The sequence below is a fragment of the Montipora capricornis genome, chromosome 10, assembly GCF_036669925.1.
Source record: "Montipora capricornis isolate CH-2021 chromosome 10, ASM3666992v2, whole genome shotgun sequence".
Classification (NCBI taxonomy): domain Eukaryota; kingdom Metazoa; phylum Cnidaria; class Anthozoa; order Scleractinia; family Acroporidae; genus Montipora; species Montipora capricornis.
In genome coordinates this window covers 14,293,301-14,316,166 of record NC_090892.1, presented here as the reverse complement: position 1 = coordinate 14,316,166, position 22,866 = coordinate 14,293,301, and the positions used below count along the sequence as shown (strand labels likewise).

Sequence of the window (22,866 nt, the reverse complement as noted above, 5' to 3'; positions counted from 1 at the left end):
TTGAACAATGATAATTTATTTCCTTGTTTTTGCACCTCCTGTATATGTGACACTGGTCAAGTGCCTTTTTGCATGCGGCAGTGAAACTTATTGTTTTAGTTGTGTCTAATAACACATTCATGTCTTCAATAATTTGTAGTTTGTTTGGTGCACATGCAATCCAAGTGTTAATAATTCCAAATGTGGTTACAACTTTCATAAATCCATGTTCTTTTTCACTTACTTTACCAAGACGTGTGTTTAGTTGTAATGGACTTTTGTCCACTTAGTTAATTTTTATTTTGACAAAGTTGTTGACTTGGAATGAAATAGTATTGGGTTTAATTTGCTTGTTGTCATTGTGTTGTTGTATTTTCTTTGTGTGTTCTTGCTTTTTCCTGTTGAGGTGTCCTTATCTCCTTTGTTGACTTGATAAGTGAATAACAAGCACGTTTAGGTTCTTCTTCTTCTTCTTCTTCTTCTGAATATTTTGTGAAATGATCAATCATGTAGAGAATCCAGTTGTGTTTGCAATGACATGAACATGTACATGGTAAGTTTCTAAGGTCCATTAGGTCCATTTGCAAATGTGTTAGGAATTCTCTTGCTTGAATAGGGGTTAGCACAGGTTGTTTTTGCCTCCTGGTGATCGACGTTTGTTCGTTTATCGAGCAGAGTGACACAAAGAGTTGTATTACCTCTTGGAATACTACTGGTTCGTAGTTTCGCTTGATATACTTGTCCATCTTGTCTCTTCCTTTGTGCGCAATATTCGAATGGGTTTGGCAAAGAACTTGGTGTAGTTGACATTTTTGAACAATTTCTTTTCCGTTCTTGGAAAATATTTTGCCACCCTCCGGTTTCCATCCTTTTCTTTTGATGTTAAATTGCTACGTCTTGATTTGTCAGATTTGTTCTGTCCTTGCTGTCTTCATTACGTGTTTCTAACCACGTCACTGCATCCTTGTAAAAGTTAATTGTCGTCAATAAAAAGGGTTATTTTGCTTGCTTTTGTCTTTTTGGAAGCTTTAACTTCACCCAATTTCTGAATCAACGCAACTTGTGTTAGCCATTTTACGAACCGTACAGGACCCCGCATTGCGCACGAGTAAACTTTTCCATAATTTGCTATGACCGAGAAGAGTCTGGGCCCTCTTGCACCAGGAGAAAAGTATTTGCTATTAAACTTAATGGTAATTGCTTGTCCAAGTCCTGTGTGGTTTGGGGGTTAGTTACGGCGAAGAACACAATACTAAGCGGAGGTACCCGGTTCAAGACTCTGTAAGTGCAATTCAAAGCGATTTCTTCCTCTCATGTATACATTGGAATTGAATGGGTCAAGTGTACGTAAAATAGTGGTAGGTATGACGAATGCATCAGAGGATGGAAAGTTAAGAGGGACAGAAAGAGAGTAAGAATAGAAAGTAGAGAGGAAAGTGGGAGGAGAAAAAGGCGATTTTTTCGTTTTCTGTTTTGTTTTCAACCCCCCCTAAAAAACCGTGCCCCTTTTTTTCAACCACACCCAATAAAGAAATCCCTTTTCAAACAGTTGATAAAGAACCTAGGTTAATTAAATTTACCTAGTTTGATTTATTTTCACCTAGTTTGATTTAAATGGACCTGAATTTAATTTCAACCTGTAACATACGCATCTTACTTTTACCAAACGTTTTCACGGGTACTCTGTCTTGTTATGGGGATTATTTTAGATATCCTTCCATTTCATGTAGCCCACTCATGCATCTTTCGGATGTCTATTTTTTCCCACGTAATTTTAGTCTCCTTGGGCCAAAATAACGCCGGTTGCGTGATTACGTCCCGAGCGGCTGTAAAGGAGATTCTATACCTAAGGTGGATTTCCACAATCGCGTAAATACTTTCGCACGTAAAACGTGCGTAAAAAACCGCGCGTTGGAAATTGCTATTGTCGCTTTAAAATCTGCACTACTTAAGCACTACTTAAATCGGTCAGGTGCACCCTCCCCTCAACGAACTCAGAGGGGCTACGTGCTCTGTGCTGAGGATCCAACCGGGAAATCCTCTACACCTGGCCCCAGTTGTTCGAAGGGTGGATAGCGCTATCCAGTAGATAAATCACTATCCACTGAATAACTCAATTGGTTCAATTGGTTCCGCTGAATAGCGATTTATCCGATGGATATCGTTATCCGGCACCTTTCGAACAACCGAGGCCTGCTCTTGTACGATCGTCAACTTGGACAACTTCTCCGTTCTCTTCCCTCTCTCTGTACCTCTGAAGTTTTCAATTCCAGCCAAAACGGATCATCTTAGTTGCAAAGGAATTTTGCCGTAGTGAAATTCATATTATTTTTTCAGTCGGCTAAGTGCAATTGTTTCTATAAATAAACAAATCATTCATTCAAAGAGTTTGCCGTATTTTTTCACAGTTTGATGCCGCCCTAGTCTGGATAAATTAGAATGTAGCTTTAATCAAAAGGTTATAATTCAAAGATCTGCTGGGCAAAGTTTCAACGGCATTGCTGTGCGAAGCTTATACGTACGGTTGAGAAAATGTTCTTAAATTACTTCCACCGGATATAAGATCGACTTGCAATGAAAGTAAATAAAGGATGCGTGCTATGTTTGGTAAATACAGGATGCAACATAAGTTTAAACTTACTACCAATAATATTAAAAAGACAAATTAAATTAGGATCGCCATGCAACTGGTTTGAGACAGCATGCAAAAACAATCACTGGCACCACACCTAACTTTCTGGAGTCTTCGTCCAGGCCTATGTCATCTTGCCATGGATAACATATTGATTTACGTGTTACACAACTAAGTCAACAGATCGCGGAATACTATAATAATTTCTTAGCCTGGCGCTACGGTTCAAAAGCGTTTTGCCACAAAATATTGCTTAATTTTGGTGTTTTTGGGATAGTTCGTGCATGTGTGCAATAAATGGAACCCTAAGTATGAAGTGGTGTAAAAAGCCAAATGTGATTTCCAGTTACCCCAATTAAAGCTTGACACTTGTGCTTAAGTGCCATTTTTAATTGCCTTGAATCTTTAATTTACAATGATAATCAAAGATTGCCAATCTGGACTGCGATGTTGCATCCAGAGGTCATTTATGTACATTAAAAATTGGCTTGGCCCCAACAGAGACCCTTGTACGTGGAAGACCTGGTTTCTATGGATTTGGATTATAGCTGGAGTAGGAACCGTTGATAACAACTCATTGCAACTGACATCTTGGGTATACACGTAAATGAAACGAAGGTCTGGTAAAATATATTTTTGTTGTGTGGTCCATTTCCATGTCTAGGGCTATCGATGATATAGATTTAATGGATTAAAAGGATCTACAACTTACAATCTGAAAGTTGACATTCCTGATCAAGCTAGAGGAGGGCCACGAAGGCCAAAGCTTGATGCCAAATTTAGCTTTTTTCACAGAAAATTGTGCATAGAAGCCCGTAGCATTTTGTGGTAATGAAATTCTCTACATTTCCGCGTAGTTAAGATAGAAGTATGACGGTGCCCTTGTCCCTGTCAAGATGTCAAAGTTAGGATAGTATGTAAAAAAGCACCCAACAAAAGTGAGCAATCGCAATCAAGAATTCAAAAGTCGAAGTTAGACTTCTTCAAGACGCTTGGTTCCTGCTGTGGTTGCTCAGAAGGGAACTGACTAGGTCAGAAAGTGATCATCCGAGATCATACAAAATGGTCTCTGTAGCCGTTTTGCTGTCAACTGCAAGGTTAATTGTAGAATGTTTCCTGTCCTATCAGGTTGCGTTTTGTATTTTCATTCCCTTGGTTCCTTGGCTTCAGTTAGCTGGGTTGTTTTACATGTTGAAGTTCGCTGAGCGTGTCATAGTCAAAATGGTGATCGGTGAACAACACTTGAGCGGCCTGGACTCCGCTTGGCTACCCTGCGATCGAAAAAACCTCTTCTACAGCAATGCAGTGTTTTGCTTCGAACACAAGGGCAGCGTTGAAGAACGGGTAGATCTTTTCCGCCAAGCTATTTTTGAACGACTGCCTAACGCAAAAAAAGCCAACGGAGAATTGCTGTTTTTCAGAACGCGCTGTTATTTTCGCCCTGGTTTGTTCCAGTACTTTTTGCGAGAGGACCGATCCTTCAAGATTGAAAATCACGTGCTCAAATGGGAGGGAGAGGTACCCCGATCAAAAGAAGAGTTGGAGGCGATTGTGTCCAAGCTGAGCACGGAGCCTTTGCCAGAAAAAAGATCACCTTGGTGTTTTGTTTGCATTCCAACCAATTTTGGTAGCAATGATATGTTTCTCGCGTTCAGGATGTCGCACGCCCTCGCCGATGGAATTTCGAAAATGAATTTTCTCACTTACACATTTCCTGATGAAGTTGTACCCCAAAAAAAGACTCAAAAATTTTCGGCCACTAACAGGTCACTTTTAATGGCCAAAGCAATGCTTATAGCACCCAGGTACCTTCTAAAGCTGCTCTCCTCGTCTGCTGAGCGATCAATAATACATGGGCCAGACCTCAGTGGACTGAAAAAATTTGTATGGGATGAGACACTTGAACTTCAGCTGATTAAAAACATCAAATCCGCCACAGGTACAACTGTTAATGATGTATTGATGGCGTGCATGACAATGGCACTGAGGAAGTACTTCCAAAGAAAAGGTGTTGCAAATCCTGCTGACTTGACTGCTTCTATTCCTGTCGATGTCCGTCCACCGACGAAAGAACTTCACTATGACAACTACTTCTCGTTCATCTTTCCAAAAATGGCTGTAGCCACTGGTGACATTATGGAACAATTGAATGAAACACAAGCTCACATGAAGGAATTCAAAGGGTCCGGTACACCCCTTGTCACATTAGGAATGTTTTTCACCACACAAGAAACATGTCCACGGTTCTTGACCAATTATCTTACCAATCTTCTGACCAAAAAGTCGAGCTGTGTTTTTTCAAATCTGCCTGGTCCACAACAGAAATTGAGCGTTAAAGGCAGCCGTATGAAATACATGACGTTTTTCCCTCCAAACAACGGAAACATTGGAGTGTCACTCGCCATTTTTACTTATGAAGGGAAAGTTGTCGTTGGAGTTCAAAGCGATATTGCTGTGCTGCCAGATCCAGAGATCGTTGTTGAAGAGTTTGGAAATGCTGTCAATGAAATGGCGAAACGTGCTCTCCCCAAAAAAGGGGCATTGGTTAGATGAACAGGTAACAAATTATTCTTTATAACCGAGAGTCAGTGCCTATAGCTTTTGCTGCAAAGTTAGGATCTAGATTGAGCATCATTTAGATGAGACGATTAATTTTAGAAGAGTGGCTTTTATTTGCTGCAGCTATCTCCAAGCTGAATTCTCGGCTATGCTATCCGGCAAATTCAGAGATTCTTTTGGAAGACTTTGGAAATGTTGAGACTACAACTTTGTCAATAAATTAAATTGTGTACTATCTGTCAACTTTTGAAAGGTCTTAAATCAAGAAGCTTGAGGCTAACTGGTAGCTTTGTGTCCTTAGGAAACAACGAAACGTTTTTTTAGCTTCCATCTTACGGTTGCTGGTTAATTTTATCTCTCTAGAATACTGTTCTAGATTTTTTGCCTAAGGCCTTTTTAAGCATCGTTCTGGTTACCTGAAAACTGGGATGCACTGAGAAGGTTAACCAAATGAAAAGCGGAGTCTAGCTGGGTACGAGATTGAGAAAAATCGTACTCCCAGTCGGTCTCTTACTTCAATCTAAGGGTCGCTGCTACCGTAAACTGATGCATGGGACTCATTCTAGATCAAGACTTCTTGCTTATGAACTTCTGACACTTTACATTACCTACGGGAATGTACGCATCTTACTTTTTATTCCTCATTGTTCTATGAAAAGTTTATTTGCACGATGCTCCCCATTTCTCACAAACAAAACATACATGACGTATTTATCACCGAACGTTTTCACGGGTGCTCTGTCTTATATGCGGATGATTTTCAATATTCTTCCTTCTCATGTAGCCCCGACACTCATGCATCTTTGGGATGTCTATTTTTTTCCTGTAATTTTACTCTCCTGGGGCCGAAATCACGCCGGTTGCGTGATTGCGACCCGAGCGGCTGTGAAGGAGATTCGTTATCTAAGGTGGATTTCCACAGTCGCGTAAATATGTTCCTACGTAAAACGTGCGTGAAAAAACCGCGCGTTGGAAATTGCTATTGTCGCTTTAAAATCTGGATCTTTTTAAAGGAGATTTAAGCACTACCTAAATAGGTCAGGTGAACCCCCCAGCCCCCCTCGACGAACTCAGAGGGGCTGCGTACTCTGTGCTGAGGATCCTCCTGGGGAATCCTCCACATCTGCTCTTCTACGATCGTCTCTCTCCGTACCTCTGAAGTTTTCAATTTCAGCCGAAACGGATCATCTAAGTTGCAAAGGAATTTTGCTGCAGTGAAATTCATATTATTATTGCAGTCGGCTAAGTTCAATTGTTTCTATAAATAAACAAATCATTCATTCAAAGAGTTTGCCGTATTATACACAGCTTAATTTGATGCTACCCTAGTCTGGAGGAATTAGAATGTAGCTCAATTAAAAGGCTATAAAATAATTCAAACTCGGACCTGCTGGGCAAAGTTTCCACGGCATTGCTGTGCGAAGCTTATACGTAGTATACGGTTGAGGAAATGTTCTTAAATTACTTCCACCGGATATATGATCGACTTTCAATGAAAGTAAATATAGGATAAGTGCTATGTTTGGTAAATACAGGATGGAACATTAATTTAAAAATTATGTCTTTTTAAACCTACCACAAGTAATATTCAAAAGCAAATTAAATTAGGATCGCCATGCAACTGGTTTGAGACAGCATGCAAAAACAATCACTGGCACCACACCTAACATTCTGCAGTCTTCGTCCATGCGTATGTCATCTTGTCATGGATAAGATATTGATTTACATGGTTACACAACTGAGTCAACAGATCGCGGAATAATATAATTTTTTCTTAGTCTGGCGCCACGGTTCAAAGGGGTTTTGGCACAAAATAATACCTACTTTTGGTGTTTTTGGGATAGTTCGTGCATGTATGCAATGCATGGAACCCTAAGTGTAAAGTGGTGTAAAAAGCCCAATGTGATCTCCAGTTACCCCAATTACAGCTTGGCACTTGTGCTTTAGTGCCATTTTTTTAATAGCCTTGAAACTTTAATTTACAATAATCATCAAACATTGCCAATCTGGACTGCGATGTCATTTATGTACATTAAAAGTTGGGTTGGCCCAGACGGGGACCGTTGTACGTGGAAGGCCTGCTTTCTATGGATTTGGATTAAAGCTGGAGTAGGAATCGTTGATAACAACTCGTTGCAATCGACATCTTGGGTATACACTTTCAAAGTAAATGAAATGAAGGTCTGGTGAAATGTTGTTTTGTTGTGTGGTCCATTTCCATGTCTAGGGCTATCGATGATATAGATTTAATGGATTAAAAGGATCTACAACTAACCCTAACCCTAACCAACCTGAAATTGACATTCCTAATCAAGCAAGAAAAGGGCCACGAATGCCAAAGCTTGTTGCCAAATTTAGCTTTTGTCACAGAAAATTGTGCATAGAAGCCCGCAGCGTTTTGTGGTAAAGAAATTCTCTACATTTCTGCGTAGTTAAGATAGCAGTATGACGGTGCCCTTGTCCCTGTCAAGATGTCAAATCCAGGATAGCATGTACAAAAGCACCCAACAACACTGACCAATTGCAATCAAGAATTCAAAATTCGAAGTTAGACCTCTTCAAGACGTTTGGTTGCTGCCGTGGTTGCTGAGAAGGGAACTTAGTAGGTCAGAAAGTTATTATCCGAGATCATACAAAATGGTCTCTGTAGCCGTTTTGCTGTCAACTGCAAGGTTAACTGCAGAATGTTTCCTGTCCTATCAGCTTGCTTTTTGTATTTCCATTCCCCTTGGTTCCTTAGCTTCAGTTAGCTGGGTTGTTTTACATGTTGAAGTTCGCTGAGCGTGTCATAGTGAAAATAGTGATCGGTGAACGACACTTGAGCGGCCTGGACTCCGCTTGGCTACCCTACGACAGAAAAAAACCTCTTCTACAGCAATGCAGTGCTTTGCTTTGAACACAAGGGCAGCGTTGAAGAACGGGTAGATCTTTTCCGCCAAGCTATCTTTGAACGACTGCCTAACGCAAAAAAAGCCAACGGACAATTGCTGTTTTTCTGAACGCGCTGTTATTTTCGCCCTGGTTTGTTCCAGTACTTTTTGCGAGAGGACCGATCCTTCAAGATTGAAAATCACGTGCTTAAATGGGAGGGAGAGGTACCCCGATCAAAAGAAGAGTTGGAGGCGATTGTTTCCAAGCTGAGCACGGAGCCTTTGCCAGAAAAAATATCACCTTGGTGTTTTGTTCGCATACCAACCAATTTTGGTAGCAATGATATGTTTCTCCCGTTGAGGATGTCGCACGCTCTTACTGATGGAATGTCTAAAATGAAATTTCTCACTTACATAGCACCCAGGTACCTTCTAAAGCTACTCTCCTCGTCTGCTGAGCGATCCCTAATACATGGGCCGGATCTCAGTGGAGTGAAAAAATTTGTATGGGATGAGACACTTGACCTTCAGCTGATTAAAAACATCAAATCAGCTACAGGTACAACTGTAAATGATGTGTTGATGGCGTGCATGACAATGGCACTGAGGAACTACTTTCAAAGAAAAGGTGTTGCAAGTCCTGCTGACTTGACTGCTTCTGTTCCTGTCGATGAACTTTAACTTGAACCCGGGATATGGTCACGTGATGCTGGTCAGTGCCTTGTTTTGACAGGTGTCAGTTGACCATGACATGGATGTCCAATATCAAAGATGTACCCTGTAAATTCGTTGGAGTGTGGCCTCGATATGGTCAGGTGATACTGGTCACATTGGCATACTTGGAGGGGTGGACGGAAGTACAGTCGTTCGGTCTCAAAAACCAAATTTACTCACGCAGATGGGTTACCATATTTTCTTACCCACGGTGCTCCGCGCGCGCGCCTTTCGGTTCGCGGAGCTGGGCTAAGAATTCCGAAGTTTTAACACCAGAAAAACAAAGAGAACGAATACCATATTGTGTGGACTGAACTTGGTTTACAAACTGGTCATCATAGGTATTTAAACAGACTTAACTGATTAGAGTGTAATGTGAAGTGCTAGTTTTGTACCCCATATGAACCATGTGAGCGTTAGCCCTAGTAATGGAAATGGGCCCACACAAGGACAGAGAAAAACTCTGACCAGGGTGGGAATTTGAACCCACGACCTCCCGGGCTAGATCACCGCTGCTCTACCGACTGAGCGACAAGGTCAGACGGGAGCAGGCCCCTGGGAACCGAAGATGTTAAAGTCACGGCTATGAACATGTACAAGTACAAGCAAGGATTACGTTTTTGCAAACGTTGGCCGCGTAGCACTTATAATTGAACAGACTTAACTGACTTGTACTAGTTTTGTACCCCATATGAACCATGTGAGCGTTAGCCTTACTAATGGAAATGGGCCCGCATAAGGCCAGAGAAAAACTCTGACCAAATAGGTATTTGATTGACGTGTATAATATAGATGAACAGAGGATATTGGCTTAAAATAATCAGTAAAACAATATGGAGTTAATTCATGAAATCACTGATAAACAAAAGAAAGATTTCAATGTGGATTATGTCACAAAATTTTAAAAGATTTTTTTTTGCAAGGGTTCTGAATGCGGTGCGGGTTCTGATTATGTTATAATCCTGACTGGACGCTTTACAAAGTGGTCAAAGGTTTTAGGTAGGTTGGGTATGTTAGACCCGAAACACGACACCATAATGTGATTTAGATTAGAGAATTATAAAGCATTTTTAATACATCAATATTAACGTAACACCTCAATTTTGTTTTGTTTTTTTTTTCATTTTCAGACAAAGCCTATCATTGTGACTTTTGCAAGTAAGATTAGCATCAAAGGAAATACCAAGATATTTAATTGTAGAAAATTGCTGAATATTTGCATCATTAATTGTTAGATTAAAAGTCTTATAAGGTTTCATTTTTTTAGAGGGAAAGACAATGCAATTAGTTTTTACAATACTAAGTGCCAGTCGCTTGGATTTCATTCACCCGGCAAATGCAATGAGCTCATGATATAGCTTAAGCTCAAGATCAATCAGATTCTTGCATGCACAGCATATGTTAGTATCATCAGCAAATAGGTAAAAAAGTAAGTGATTCTGAGAAATTAGGTAAGTCATAAAAATAACAAGGGTCCAAGAACAGACCCTTGAGGGACACCGCAAGTGATAAAGATGATTAGAGTTATGACCACTGGCACACACAAACTGTTGTCTATCAGATAGATATGATTGAAATCAGTCGTAGGCTACGCCTCTTATTTCATAATGGTGCAACTGACCGTATTAATAAAAGCCTTTTTTAAGTTGAAGATACCACAGCCAAATTCATTGTTATCAATGGAGTAACGAATAAATTCAGTGATGCTTAAAAGTGCATGATTAGTCGAGCACTTCCCCCCTAAAATCAAACTGAAGTGGGTAGCGAATGCTATGACATTCAAGATAACCGTAAAAACGCTCATACAAGCTCTCATACATAGATTAACTATAAAAGTTTCAAATTTAATTTCATAAGCACATTACGCATACGTTTATTGCGTATGCATTTTTAAGGCTTTGAGAGATAATGAGTTTTTTCGAAATGTTGTGATTCTGAGTTTAGTTTACCGGGTTACCATTTCGAACTGTTGTTTACCGATTAAAGGACATTGCTGTTGGACAGAGTACGCCTACCGCTTTCGAACACGGTTGATCCCTTTTCCATGGTAGGAGTTACTAGGAGTACCTATTGGATTCCTTGGCTTTTTTCCTTTTTATTTTCGGATTGGCCCTGCCAACATTTCTCTTACGAACTAAATCCAGTTTCAGCGCCTTCAATGGACCTAATGCATAAATAGCGGCCAAAAATTTATTCTTTTGTTTATGTGCTAATTAGACTCACTAGCCTCGATCTCAAGCAACATTTCTTTTGAATTTTGTCCATGCAAACGAAGCTAGTGAGTCTAATTAGCACATAAACAAAGGAATTCATTTTTTGCCGCCATTTATGCATTCGGTCTATACCACCCAACTCAGTGCCCCTATGATTCTGTGTAACACGTACCACAGGCAACCCAGTCTACGCTCACGGAGCGTCTAATTAGAAAAAGTCGAGGAGAGGATGTCCCTTGCAACAGAGGTCTCTTTCTTTTTACGTCGTACGGGAAAAGAGACCTCTGCCATGGGTCGAAACTCACCGTGTTGAGCATGCGCGGCGGTTACTTAGCGACCGAATGCTCTCGTGATACTTCATGTTGTGTGGACTCACTTAACAACAGTGGAATTACTGTAAAGGAATGCGCGAGACAGCGGGCTCAAGTCACAGTCAGCAAAAATATCCTGGGGCATGCGGTTTGAAGAGTGACGTCCAAGGTTGAAGATGGCGGTTGGATCAAAGTGAGTTTCGACCCGTACAACGCAAAAAGAAAAGAAACCGCTGCTAGCAGGGAACCATCACCCAAAAAATTGGCTTAGCTCCCATCGGCGTCAGAAAAATGTCTATTTTAAACCAAGTTTTGCAGGGAAATAAACAATAGACTAAGTCGGCTAACTCAATGTCAGTAGTGGTGTGGACCCTTCGACCCCTTATACTGTTGTTCCCAATTTCCTCGGTGGAATCTTTCTCTTTTTTAGACCCGGTCTTTGTCATACTTTTTACCCAGGGAGAACTTTCCCGTCTCGACTTCTCTCCTCGTTTCATGTGTTTCATGGCCTAGTAAGGATAATATCGCCTCGCACATTCCTTTAACACAACCGCATCGACTACAAATAAATGCCGAACTCAACACGCGATAAAGCGAAGATACCCGGATGAATTCCCGCGTCAAACTGCTCGGGTGTTAACGAGTGTTGACATCTCATAACAGATAACACCTTAGTATGGTTTGCCGTTTGTTGCAAAATTTAACAATTTATATTTGTATGCAACAATCTATATTGATTCAACTTCAACACAGGATATTTTCATTCAACATCTACATTAATTCAACTTCAAACTTCAACACGGGCTATTTTTGTGCAAGAAGAATATTTATTCAACTTTAACACCCAAAGTTTCGTTTCATGAAACGAATATATTTCTTCAACTATTCGCAAGTTCCCGGACAGTGATAAATTCTTATTCAACAAAGCGCCACCTCCCTACCTCGATGGCCTTATTAAAGGTGAAGCAATAGGCCAAAATTCAGGCATGGCTACGGGGTTATATGGTCAAATTGCACGCTAAGTTCTATCCTTAAGGGAGGTTTCTAAACAAAGCAATACTCAAATTCAACCATAAAGCCTCGTAGCCATCTGTGAAGATTGAAATATCGAACGTGGCCTATAAGACTGCTTAGAACAAACTCTTCGAAAGCAACATTTGAAGAGAGCCTTGAGAAATTCAAACAACGTCTGAGAGCACGCGGCTATCCTAATACAATCACTGAAAGGTGTCTACTAGAGGTCAACTTTGCCTCTAGACCATCGGCTCTAACACAAAAGACAAAAAGGAGAGGATTTTCCGTTTTGCCACTACGTACTACCCAGCGGTCAAAAAAGGAAGTTGTTGGTAGAACAATGGAACATCATAGAAATTCAGCCTATGCTGAATTGGATCTACTTAAAACCTCCTATAATATCATACAAAAGGGGTAAATCCCTCAAAGACACGCTTGTCAGAGCAGAAATATAGTTTCTTTTAGGCTCAGCGATGCAACCGCAAGAACTACACTGAAGGAGTCCGTGCTGGCCTGTCATAACTTCCTGTAACGTTTAAGAAGTTCACAATATCATCAAAACACTGGTTGAAACGTTGTCCTGGGCCGCCATGCTGCTTTTCAACATGCTCTTCACGCTCTTATGTTTTGAGAAGGGGTGGCAGGGGGTAGGGAGGTGGAACTTTGTTGAATAAGAATTTATCGATGTCTGGGAACTTTCGAAGAGTTGAATGAATATGTTTTGTTGAATGAAAATATTTTTGTTGAAGTTGAATAAATATATTCGTTCCATAAAACGTAACTTTGGGCGCTGAAGTTGAATAAATATTCTTCTTGCTCAAAAATGGCCCTTGTTGAATTTGTTGAATAAACAAAGCCCGTGTTGAAGTTGACTGAATGTAGTCGTTAAATGAAAATATCCTGTGTTGAAGTTGAATCAATATAGATTGTTGCATACAAATATACATTGTTGAATTTTGCAACAAACAGCCAAAAACATTTGCAATTGTTCTATACCCAGACTTTCGCTCAACAAAACGAGCACTTTGATTGATTCTTGGTCACGTGGTCCTGATCAAATTCAAATGTATCTCGACCGGGATACAATTCCGCAGTTGTTGCCCACTCCTGATGTTTTGCTGCGATTGTTGCAGGAAAAGTCTAAATATATAACAAAGCAATTAATGTCTGGTCCCTCGGGAAACTAATTAGTTTTGTTTTCCCTCGAGTCCTGATGTTTCCCTCGACTTCATCTCGGGAAACATGGGACTCTCTGGAAAACAAAACTAACTGTTTCCCTCGGGACCATACATTAAGTGTATAATTTTTTTTTATAAGAAAACAAATATAATGAGCTGTCGTATGGTAGCTTTTTAAAATTTTGCAAAATTCGAAACCGAAAAGGTTAGCAGTAACCTTAAGCTTTCGAGTTGGTCAACAGATAAATTAAACCCGGCCCGCCTCGTTACGGGAATCACTCATCCAACGCCGGAACGATTAATTCGGTTAATGAAACAGTCACTCGTTGAAGAAAAAAACACCTGCAGCGCGTAACTTAGCTGACTTATGAGACCGTGTGGTTTGTGCAAATCACACAAATACAACGACAGGAACCATGTGGATTATACGGGCTTCTACTCAGTATTGGAAAATGAAATGTTTTAAGATGATGTTACAGCTGGAGCGAAGTTGTTTTTCCGAAACAAGGTTTTTCAAATTTAGAACGGACTTTAATTAAGGATCTATGCTTAAGTCTAATTAGAAAATTAACCCTTAATTAGTAATAACAAGATATCATCTCTTGAGTAACTAATCATCTCGAGTTGGTGATGAATAGGTTACAAGCTCCCTAATAAGGAAAAAATCTAAGATTAAAGAAAGGAAAGTGCGCAGTAGAAGAGAAAAACCCCATGCTATAAAATTGAAAATCGTCAAAATATAACGTAACAAACTTACTGTAGCGTTATGACTGAACGAAGTTCTCAAAATAATTCACGTGGAAATGAAACAAAAGGAAGCCATTAAATTTGTTAGAAAAAGTCTAGCGAATTTATTTTGAGCAAGAAGGTATTTGAATTGGTATTCGTTGGTCACGACAAAGACGAGACCACTATTTCTTGAACGCCGGGCTGTGTCTTCTTCCTCAGGCTGCCAAAACCGAAAGAACGAAATTCAGATAACACCGTCGTTCTTTCAGCAGATGACAACATTAGAGGGGATGATTCCGTGCTTCAAAGGATTTTTAAAATTTCGTGACTAAGTCCTCATCCAGAAGCTTTGTCATCCTCTTCGGTCATTTCCATTCTGAGCTTAAGATCAATGATTTCCTTGAAAAGCTTCTCGTATTGTTCTACAAGTGACTGGCCTTCAGCTTTCATAAATAATAACTCGGTTTTGATCCATTCTATGCTTAGGTCAATATTGTTCATTCTCTCCTTGACAGTCAACGTCCCTTCATAGTCCACTTCGTTAAATTCGGTGCCATATTTAATATCGACCGCATTTTCTACTGGCATCTCCTCATCGTTTGTTACTGGGTCGACTACTTGTTCGTCTAGAGTTGCAGATCGATCAATCTTTGCGTTTTCCTCTGAACTAGAGTTGACGGAATCTTCGTCATTAATAAAAAAATGGCTGTTCCCAAGGTTAAGATCTTGCGAAGTTGTGACACCATTTCCTTGCCGCATGGGGTGAGAATGTATCGATTCGGTTATGAACCCTGCATCAGCGTCGAAATCACTACAATGACAGCTTAATCCTCGCGTAGAAGAGGTTAGCCGCTTACCTTTATGAAAAATGTCTGCTTTAAATATTTTTCTCATCAATGTCATTATTGAACTCCGAAGTCAGCCAATAATTACTTTCAGTATCACTGGTGATGTAAGAATTCATTTCGTCATCGATTTCACCAATAAATTGCAGTGCATAACGCACCTGAAACTGTGGTGATTTTCAATCCTTGATGGTGTCAGCAGATACGGAAGTTTTCTTCCTCAAACGAATTACCCGGCCTTCGTCAGACCTTCCACGTTCGAGTTTAACAGCAATCATTAATCAACAGCCTAATTAACTGTATTCTGGAGTGATCCTGTTTCGTTGAACACCTTTTGAAACAGTATATTTTTAATTCGGGTTGTAGAACGAAATAAGGTCTTTTGTCACGCCTCGGCCGTCCCGGAAACCACATGTCACAACCAAAAAACTGTAAGTTGATGCGACCTCTCTTGAACCGGTCTTTTAAAACCCTATTTAAAAAATGGCTACTTACAAGAAAGTTTTGATATATTGTTGTTAAAGTCGGCTAATGTGGCTGTTAATCAATATCGAAATAAAGGATTTCCCAAGTGTATGAATACCGCAATTTAGTAATCTCAAGGATCAAATAATATCAGCAAAAACTATCTAAAGTTCTATAGCCAAATATTTTTTTCGATGTGCTTCAATTTATTTTTTGCGCATTTGAAGACCTCGAACGTGGTTTAGGGTGATGGCCTCAATTTGAAACCTTTGCGAGACACTGTACGAACCGTGTGGGAGGCAAACATGAAAAGGCAAGTAAAATCAGTCGAGTATGCCAAAATGAGGTAAAAATTAAGCTCCTAGCTTTAAATCAAACCTAAATTAACAACCAACAGAAACGCTCGCTCGAAACGTCACTATTTCAACCCGTTTGATAAAACTAAATTCTTCTTCTTTCCTCTTCGCCTTAATTAATGAGCAAAGAAAAACAAAAGACTTTAATTTTCCATTCAGGGTCACGTCATCCGTCTCCAGGTCAAGTAGTTTGAGGCTTTTTAATTTTCGTTGCCTATTATGGTGAAATCCATACAAATCCTTGACCTGTTTAAGCCTGTCCAGAGTCCCTCTGGAAGCAATATTTTGCCTATTTTACACTGGGCGCATGTGAGACGGACGGGATGACTAGTCACGCAGCGATGACGGCACTAAAAATCAAGCCGAGGAACACAATTCAAGCAATCCACTGGACATACCAACGTCGCTTTCGAAAACTCCGCATCTCTAATATTCGCTTTTCTCATGAGCAGGACTCGGAGAGCCGAAATGGATCGTCACCAGACTGTCACGCAACGATACCAGCGCGAGGACTGGGTGGAATATTCAAAATGGCGCTTATCATCCCCTCGTTAGGTAATAAACTGTTTTGGTAAAACATGTTCTTTGTGGGGGCTTATTCCACCAGCTTCATTTTGCTTTTCATTTTACATGGGAAAAGTTTAGCAAGTTTGAATCAAGCGAAAGCGGACCTTCCACGAAATGTGACAAATATAGTTTTGGTGGGAGCAACAGGTGATTTAGCTAAAAGGTATTTATGGCAGGGCTTTTTCACACTTTTTAGACAGCAGACAACGGTTGAAAATACGTTTAGATTTTATGCTGCTGCTCGAGAAAGCCTTGAGAGAGGTCAGAAAAAGATTGATACGATTTTAGATGGCTCTTTGAAGTGTCCTGATGACGAACATTTTTGTATTGAAGAAAAGAGCAAGTTTGCTCGAGTCACACAATATCTCACTTTGAAAGAAGAAAAAGACTATCACTTGCTTTGCCAGAGAATAGCAAATAGTTTAAAGCCGGGAGAGAGGGAGAAAGGACGTATATTTTATCTATCTGTTCCACCATTGGCTTACGCACAAATTGCGGAAAGGATAAATTCGTTTTGCCGCAGTAAAGTTGATAAAAGTTGGACTCGCCTTGTGCTTGAAAAACCATTTGGTTCGGATCTTACATCTGCTCAGGAGTTAGCTCAACAGCTGTCTTACTATTTTGAAGAAAGTGAAATCTATCGAATTGATCACTACTTGGGCAAAAATGGTGTAACTCAGATTCTGGACTTTCGATTCAAAAACAGGGACCTGTTTGAGCATTTGTGGAACAAAGATCACATAGACAGGGTGGAAATTGTTTTGAAGGAGAGGAATGATTGTCAAGGAAGAACTGCTTTTTACGATCATTATGGAGTTGTGCGTGACGTCATGCAAAATCACATGACTGAACTCCTTGTATTGGTTTCCATGGAAATGCCAGACAACTTGGACAACCAAACCAGTATTCAGGAAAACAAAGTAAGACTTCTAAGAGAAACAAAACCACTGAATAGGTGGAGCAGTGTCACTGGCCAGTATAAAGAATACAGTACCCACTACAACGACGAAAAGGCACAAGACAAGGTAGCTGACTCCCAAACAAGTAACACAGCAACCTTTGCTGCTGTATCTGTCTTTATTAACAATGCCCGCTGGCAGGGCGTCCCTTTCATCTTGGTGTCTGGAAAACAGCTTGATGAGCGAACAGCTTATGTGAGAATAGTATTTAAGGAAAATGTTCATAAAGTGAATTCTGCCTCAGTTAAAAGCGATACCTGTAGTATCAGACAGATAGTGTTCAATATACAAGGAGAGAAGCTAAAAAAACCAGGAGTACTTTTATCTGGATTCCTATCCAAACCCAAATTATTTCTACCATTGCATACCTTGATGTTGAATGACACAGGAGAAGTTTTTGGCTGCTCAGTCCAAAGCTTTCATGCCCTTATTCAGAATAGCTCCAGTGATGCTTACACGTCACTCATATCAGCTGTCTATCATGAGCAAAAAAGTATGTTTGTTGGTACTGAAGATCTGTTAGCTTCATGGAAAATCTGGTCTCATCTCCTGGACAGTTTTAATGGTGTGGTTCCCCGTCTATATGACCAGAAAAACTTGGATGTGTTAGACTTTGTTTCAGCTGGAGAACGTCTTGAATTTTCCTTCGATCATGATGGTGGAAGTTGTAATGCAAAGGGTGTTTGCTCGTCACAAGGCAAGTCAGTGAACGAGAATTATTATTGCAAGCAAGAAATATTTAGAGCTCATCGCATGGTAACAGGAATAAGTTTGCAGGTAGTAAGAACTCTTGCAGCCAACATTGTAGATCATGCGCTGAAAGCTGTTTCTCAAAAAGGAACTTTTCACTTGGCACTATCAGGAGGGACTTCTCCTTTGTTGCTCTATGAAACCCTGGCTTTTGAGGCCAAATTGTTTCCGTGGCTACACACACACCTTTGGATGGTAGATGAGAGATGCGTTCCATTTACTAGTGAAGAATCTAATCTAAATTTGATACACAAGAAACTCTTGCAACATGTTCCCATTTCACCTTTAAACATTCACCCAATGTACATTATGTTAAAAGATGGATTGTGTAATCCACTTGATCAAGGTGCTGAACACTATGAGGCCGAACTGAAAAGATTGATTAATAACGAGCAGTTAGACTTTGTGGTTCTTGGTGCTGGTTCTGATGGACACACAGCTTCATTGTTTCCTCGTCAATCGTCTGTTAATAAGGAAGACAAATGGATAATTTTAACAGAAGGAAGTGGTTCCCACAAGGTCAAAAGAAGGATGACAATGACTCTGAAGTTACTAAACAAGGCAAAAGCTGTTGGTGTTCTTGTTCTGGGAGAGCACAAGCAGGGCATTGTGACAAAACTCTCAGATGGTGAAGTTGATGTCTGGAACTACCCTGTTACTGGTATTAAGCCTGATACTGGAGATCTGCTTTGGTATATTGATGATGAAGCCCTTGGCAGACACTAGAATCTATTGCTAATGCTTTTTAGTTAGAGTTAGAAACTCTGCTTTCATGAAATTGTATTGGGGAGATCAAGATTCAGTTAGGATTTCAAGTAGTGGTGCTGTGATGTTGCGATTAGTTCATGGTGCCCATAGTTTCCATGGAGGGTTCCTACTGTACATTAGCTGTTATTATTAGCTCTTATTATTATCAATGTTAAGCCCCAGGGAGGGGGGTCGGACTAACCACAGGAGTTTGATCGTGAGGTCTGTCATGTCCCCTGGACGGTAGGGATTTTGATCGTATGTTTCGTCCCCAGGCTAGTGATTTTGATCGTACAAAGGACATCTTACTACCTTTACTTGCCGCCAGGTGGACACTTTGACCAATTATTTTGTCCCAGGGGTAGGGAATTTGAATTTTTTTAAATGAAAATGTCAAAATCCCCACCCCATACCCGACCCCCCCTCCCTGGGACTTAACATTGATAAGTGCATTATCATATCCCCTCCATGTCCTACGGCAACAGGAAGAGGTCCTTCCAGTCGGGGTGGTTTGATCACCACCCATGGCTGTACTTCAGTGAAAGTATGGATGCTGTGTTTTGCCCTTGAAGTCTACGTATGCCTCTGAGGGAGTTATTTACATGAGACCCGGTGTGTCCTAGCAAATTTGGACCCCCTTTGATTTGGACTCCCCCATCCCCCCCCCCCCCCATTACAGTTTGTTTAACTGTTTATCTAGGCATAGTTCGATTCTGACCGACGCCAGAGAGCATAAATCTTTGTGAAATAGAATTAGATCAGATAATTATTCAGTAAAGCGTTTTAAAATCATTTGCGGCGACATTTCGTAAAGTAGATGCAGATTTGAACTCCTTTCTGACAGAAGCTTTTCACCAAGATTTAAAAATCATGCGTTAGCAACTCGTTGAATTGCCGTGTTTATTTTCTAATAAGGAGAAAAAGCAAAGTCAGAAGACTCAAGCTGTGGCCGTTTCGTAAGGCTTTGTTTCTTTTTTGTTTCTTTCTTCCTTCAATCTGAGAGTTCGAATAGGGGCGCTTTCACAAAGGAGGTGCCACTTTTTGAAGTAACACCACTTGGTTGGAAAACCTATGACAAGAAGTTTACTTGATTACAAGAACAAACTTTTCCAGTTATGGATTCTCGTATTAATTTTCAATAAGGAGAAACTGAGCAAAGTTGGACTTAAGTTTCAGTAAAAGGTTTTCTACAACTAAAAACAATTCATAAAGGAATTTTATTACCTTAATCAAAAGAACGCTTAATTTTAGGGGGGTCAAAATCCGTGAGAGGGGGTCCATATTCGCTCGCGGATCTGGACTGTGGGGGGGGTCCAAATCCGCTGTGACACCTGGACGACCGGTATGAAATTGTGAAGGCATGAAATTTTTGCAGCCGTTTACAAGAAACCGAATGAAATAATTCTAATAAATATATTGCTGGCCCAAAAGCATACAGGCTTGAAATTTCTGGACCGGGTCTGAGATTGTTGTGATTTACATGAGAACGGCACGAGCTCAGATCGGTACGAGCGTTTCTCGTCTCGGTCTAGCGACCGAGAGGAAGTCAGTCCGGTCTGAGTTCATTGTATGGAGGCCTATTCCAACTCATGCCGGCCGGAGTTCGTCCCGGTCTTATGTTTACAAATACCCCCTAAGGCAACTCAGACAGTATAGATGGTTTTCACCAGACGTCACAGCAGTCATGTTGGTGCACAGAACAATAGAGAAAAAAGTCTTTTGGGAATTTGACTCTATGATAATACATACATACATACATACATACATACATACATACATACATACATACATACATACATACATACATACATACATACATATATACGGAAGAAAAAAACAAATAAACTACAAGTTCATCCCTACAAGCCTGTTTCATGGTCTCCCTGATGAGTGGGCGACCACGAAACAGGCTTGTAGGGATTTATTTGTTTTTTTCTTCCACATATATTTCGCTCTACTTCTATATATTGAGCACTGTTTCACGAAAATCAAGTTTCACACTTTACATACATACATACATACTTAATTGACCGCTCCCCATAGGGGCTTTTCAGGGCCAATGACACAACAGGAACAACAACAACAACAACAACAACTATTAACTGAGAATCCCAACTGGCCGGAGGCAAACCAGTTGGCTATTTACAAGTGCAGCTGGGAAGTTGAACCAGGGACTACCAGGATCAAATTCAACGAGTGGTTAGAGCGGGTCTTGAACCCGGGATCTCCGGATCTCAAGGCAAGCGCCCTAACCACTGGGCCTTAATTTGCTATTGTTTTGTGCACCAGAATGGCCGTCTCATCACGTGATTTAAAACCATCTATAGTGCAGCGAATGGGCTCCTGGTACAGTGACTACAAATTTACTATAATGACTCTTACAGGTGAAACACTTGCTGGTTTCAAGATTTAGACACAGCGCCTTGTTTTTTGTTTGTTTTTTTATTTTTTCAACATTCATTGGTTTGCCGAGGCAGTGACTAATGAAAGGAAGGACTAATGAATTCATTCTGTACAACTGTTGTGCTTCCGTTGAGCAAGACAGTCGATGATTTTTTTTAAACTCCCGTTAGATTTTTCATTGGGAATATCAGGGATAGTGTTGTTCCACTTAGGAATCCATGCAAATAAATATTCATGTTTTTGTGATCACGTATAATTACTTTACTAAGCCTCTTGGGTAATTGAAATGTACTGTGCTTTTGTTTAAGAATTTGCATCTATCAAAAACTGGACATTTAAAGGACCAATGATGCTGGGAAATGCTCTTTCTTTTTGGTGTTTCGTTTTCAAATATTTTTATGGGGGAGGGGGGGGGGAGGGAGGGCATCATCCCCATTTCCCCAGTTTTCATTAAAAAGAACGGGCTTACACACATCCAATGCGTCCTCCGTAGCAAAACCCTCAAATTTCAAAATACAAGTTACTCAAAATCTTTCTTCCCTTCCCCCCGCCCTAGTTTTTCCGTGCTTGCTACGGCCCTTGTTCACCGTTACTCGGGCACTTCTTCCCTTTCATAGTTTTCTTGTGTTCCCTTGTTCCCGAAATTACTTCCAAACTTGTTCAAAGCTTTTGGATTCCTAAAATGGTTTATGTTCCCTTGCTCCCTTAGGATACTTTGTTCGTTGCCGTGTTCCCCAGTTCAAATTAGCCGCCATGTTCGTTTTGTTCCCAAAAACCACTGGGAGGGATTCGTAAATGAGTATGGATGAAGGTAAATAAAGCAAATGAGGGTTGATGAATGTGAATGAAGATAAATGAACACATATGAGGAGGATGATGGAAAATGTAGATTTATAATGAACGTAGTTGGGGACTCGTTGTGAATATATACACGAGATCTTTGCCTTTGAAACATTAGGGAGTTTAAGAAGCGACGACGGCTACGACTACGAGAACGGCACGAAACAATAATTTCATTGGTTAAAAGAGCATAAATAATCGTGCTTCACGTGCAGCACGGATTTTAGCAAGTATATTAGTGGTGTTCTGTACAACGACGACGTGAAATCACCAAATTTGAGGTTTTGACGACAACGTAAGCATGCAACAGAGAATCTTTCATTCTCTATTTTCACTATGAAACCCCTAGTACCAATTTATTCTTAGGATACTTCGCCCATCTTGTGGGACGTGAACGAGACTGAATGATCGCGAAAGACTTATGACGGAGCCAAGTTATCTTTTGAGGTGACGTTTTCGTCGACCGTCGCCGTCGTAGATCTTAAACTCCCTAGTTATTTACATGAATGGGCCTTCACTTCAACTGTGCATACTTTTGAAAGAGCGGTGTTCTGGGGAATGAATGAATAGCGTTTCATCATATCGAGCCTGAAATTTATTATATTGTAATAATTTAGCCTTTTCATAAGATGCCCCTTGAATTTTTTTTTAATTTTGTAAAATAGACCCAGAAACTGGCTGATGTCTTATCACAATTTATACAGTCACCGTGATGTTTCATAATATTATACCGCT

General features: G+C 40.3%; 2 protein-coding genes across 3 annotated transcripts; both read left to right on the top strand.

Moving 5' to 3' along the window:
* Positions 1-3,077: 3,077 nt before the first annotated feature.
* On the top strand, positions 3,078-10,402 carry LOC138019840 (putative diacyglycerol O-acyltransferase Rv1760). 2 transcript variants are annotated; one of them, XM_068866770.1, is made up of 3 exons: positions 3,078-3,229; positions 3,740-5,168; positions 9,885-10,402. In XM_068866770.1, exon 2 carries the CDS (start codon positions 3,800-3,802, stop codon positions 5,162-5,164), a length of 1,365 nt encoding a protein of 454 aa, XP_068722871.1. In that variant the 5' UTR covers positions 3,078-3,229; positions 3,740-3,799; the 3' UTR covers positions 5,165-5,168; positions 9,885-10,402. The 2 variants fall into 2 exon arrangements, with proteins under 2 accessions (XP_068722871.1, XP_068722870.1); XM_068866769.1 differs by lacking the exon at positions 3,078-3,229 and having other exon boundaries at positions 3,554-5,168.
* A 5,390-nt stretch (positions 10,403-15,792) lies between these two features.
* On the top strand, positions 15,793-19,957 carry LOC138018969 (GDH/6PGL endoplasmic bifunctional protein-like). The gene has a single exon (XM_068865643.1). It carries the CDS (start codon positions 16,444-16,446, stop codon positions 18,865-18,867), a length of 2,424 nt encoding a protein of 807 aa, XP_068721744.1. The 5' UTR covers positions 15,793-16,443; the 3' UTR covers positions 18,868-19,957.
* Positions 19,958-22,866: the final 2,909 nt, after the last annotated feature.

What these genes read in the sequence shown, in the direction of transcription:
- LOC138019840 (XM_068866769.1), top strand. Translation starts at nt 3,674, where the DNA reads ATGGTCTCTGTAGCCGTTTTGCTGTCAACTGCAAGGTTAATTGTAGAA.
- LOC138018969 (XM_068865643.1), top strand. Translation starts at nt 16,444, where the DNA reads ATGTTCTTTGTGGGGGCTTATTCCACCAGCTTCATTTTGCTTTTCATT.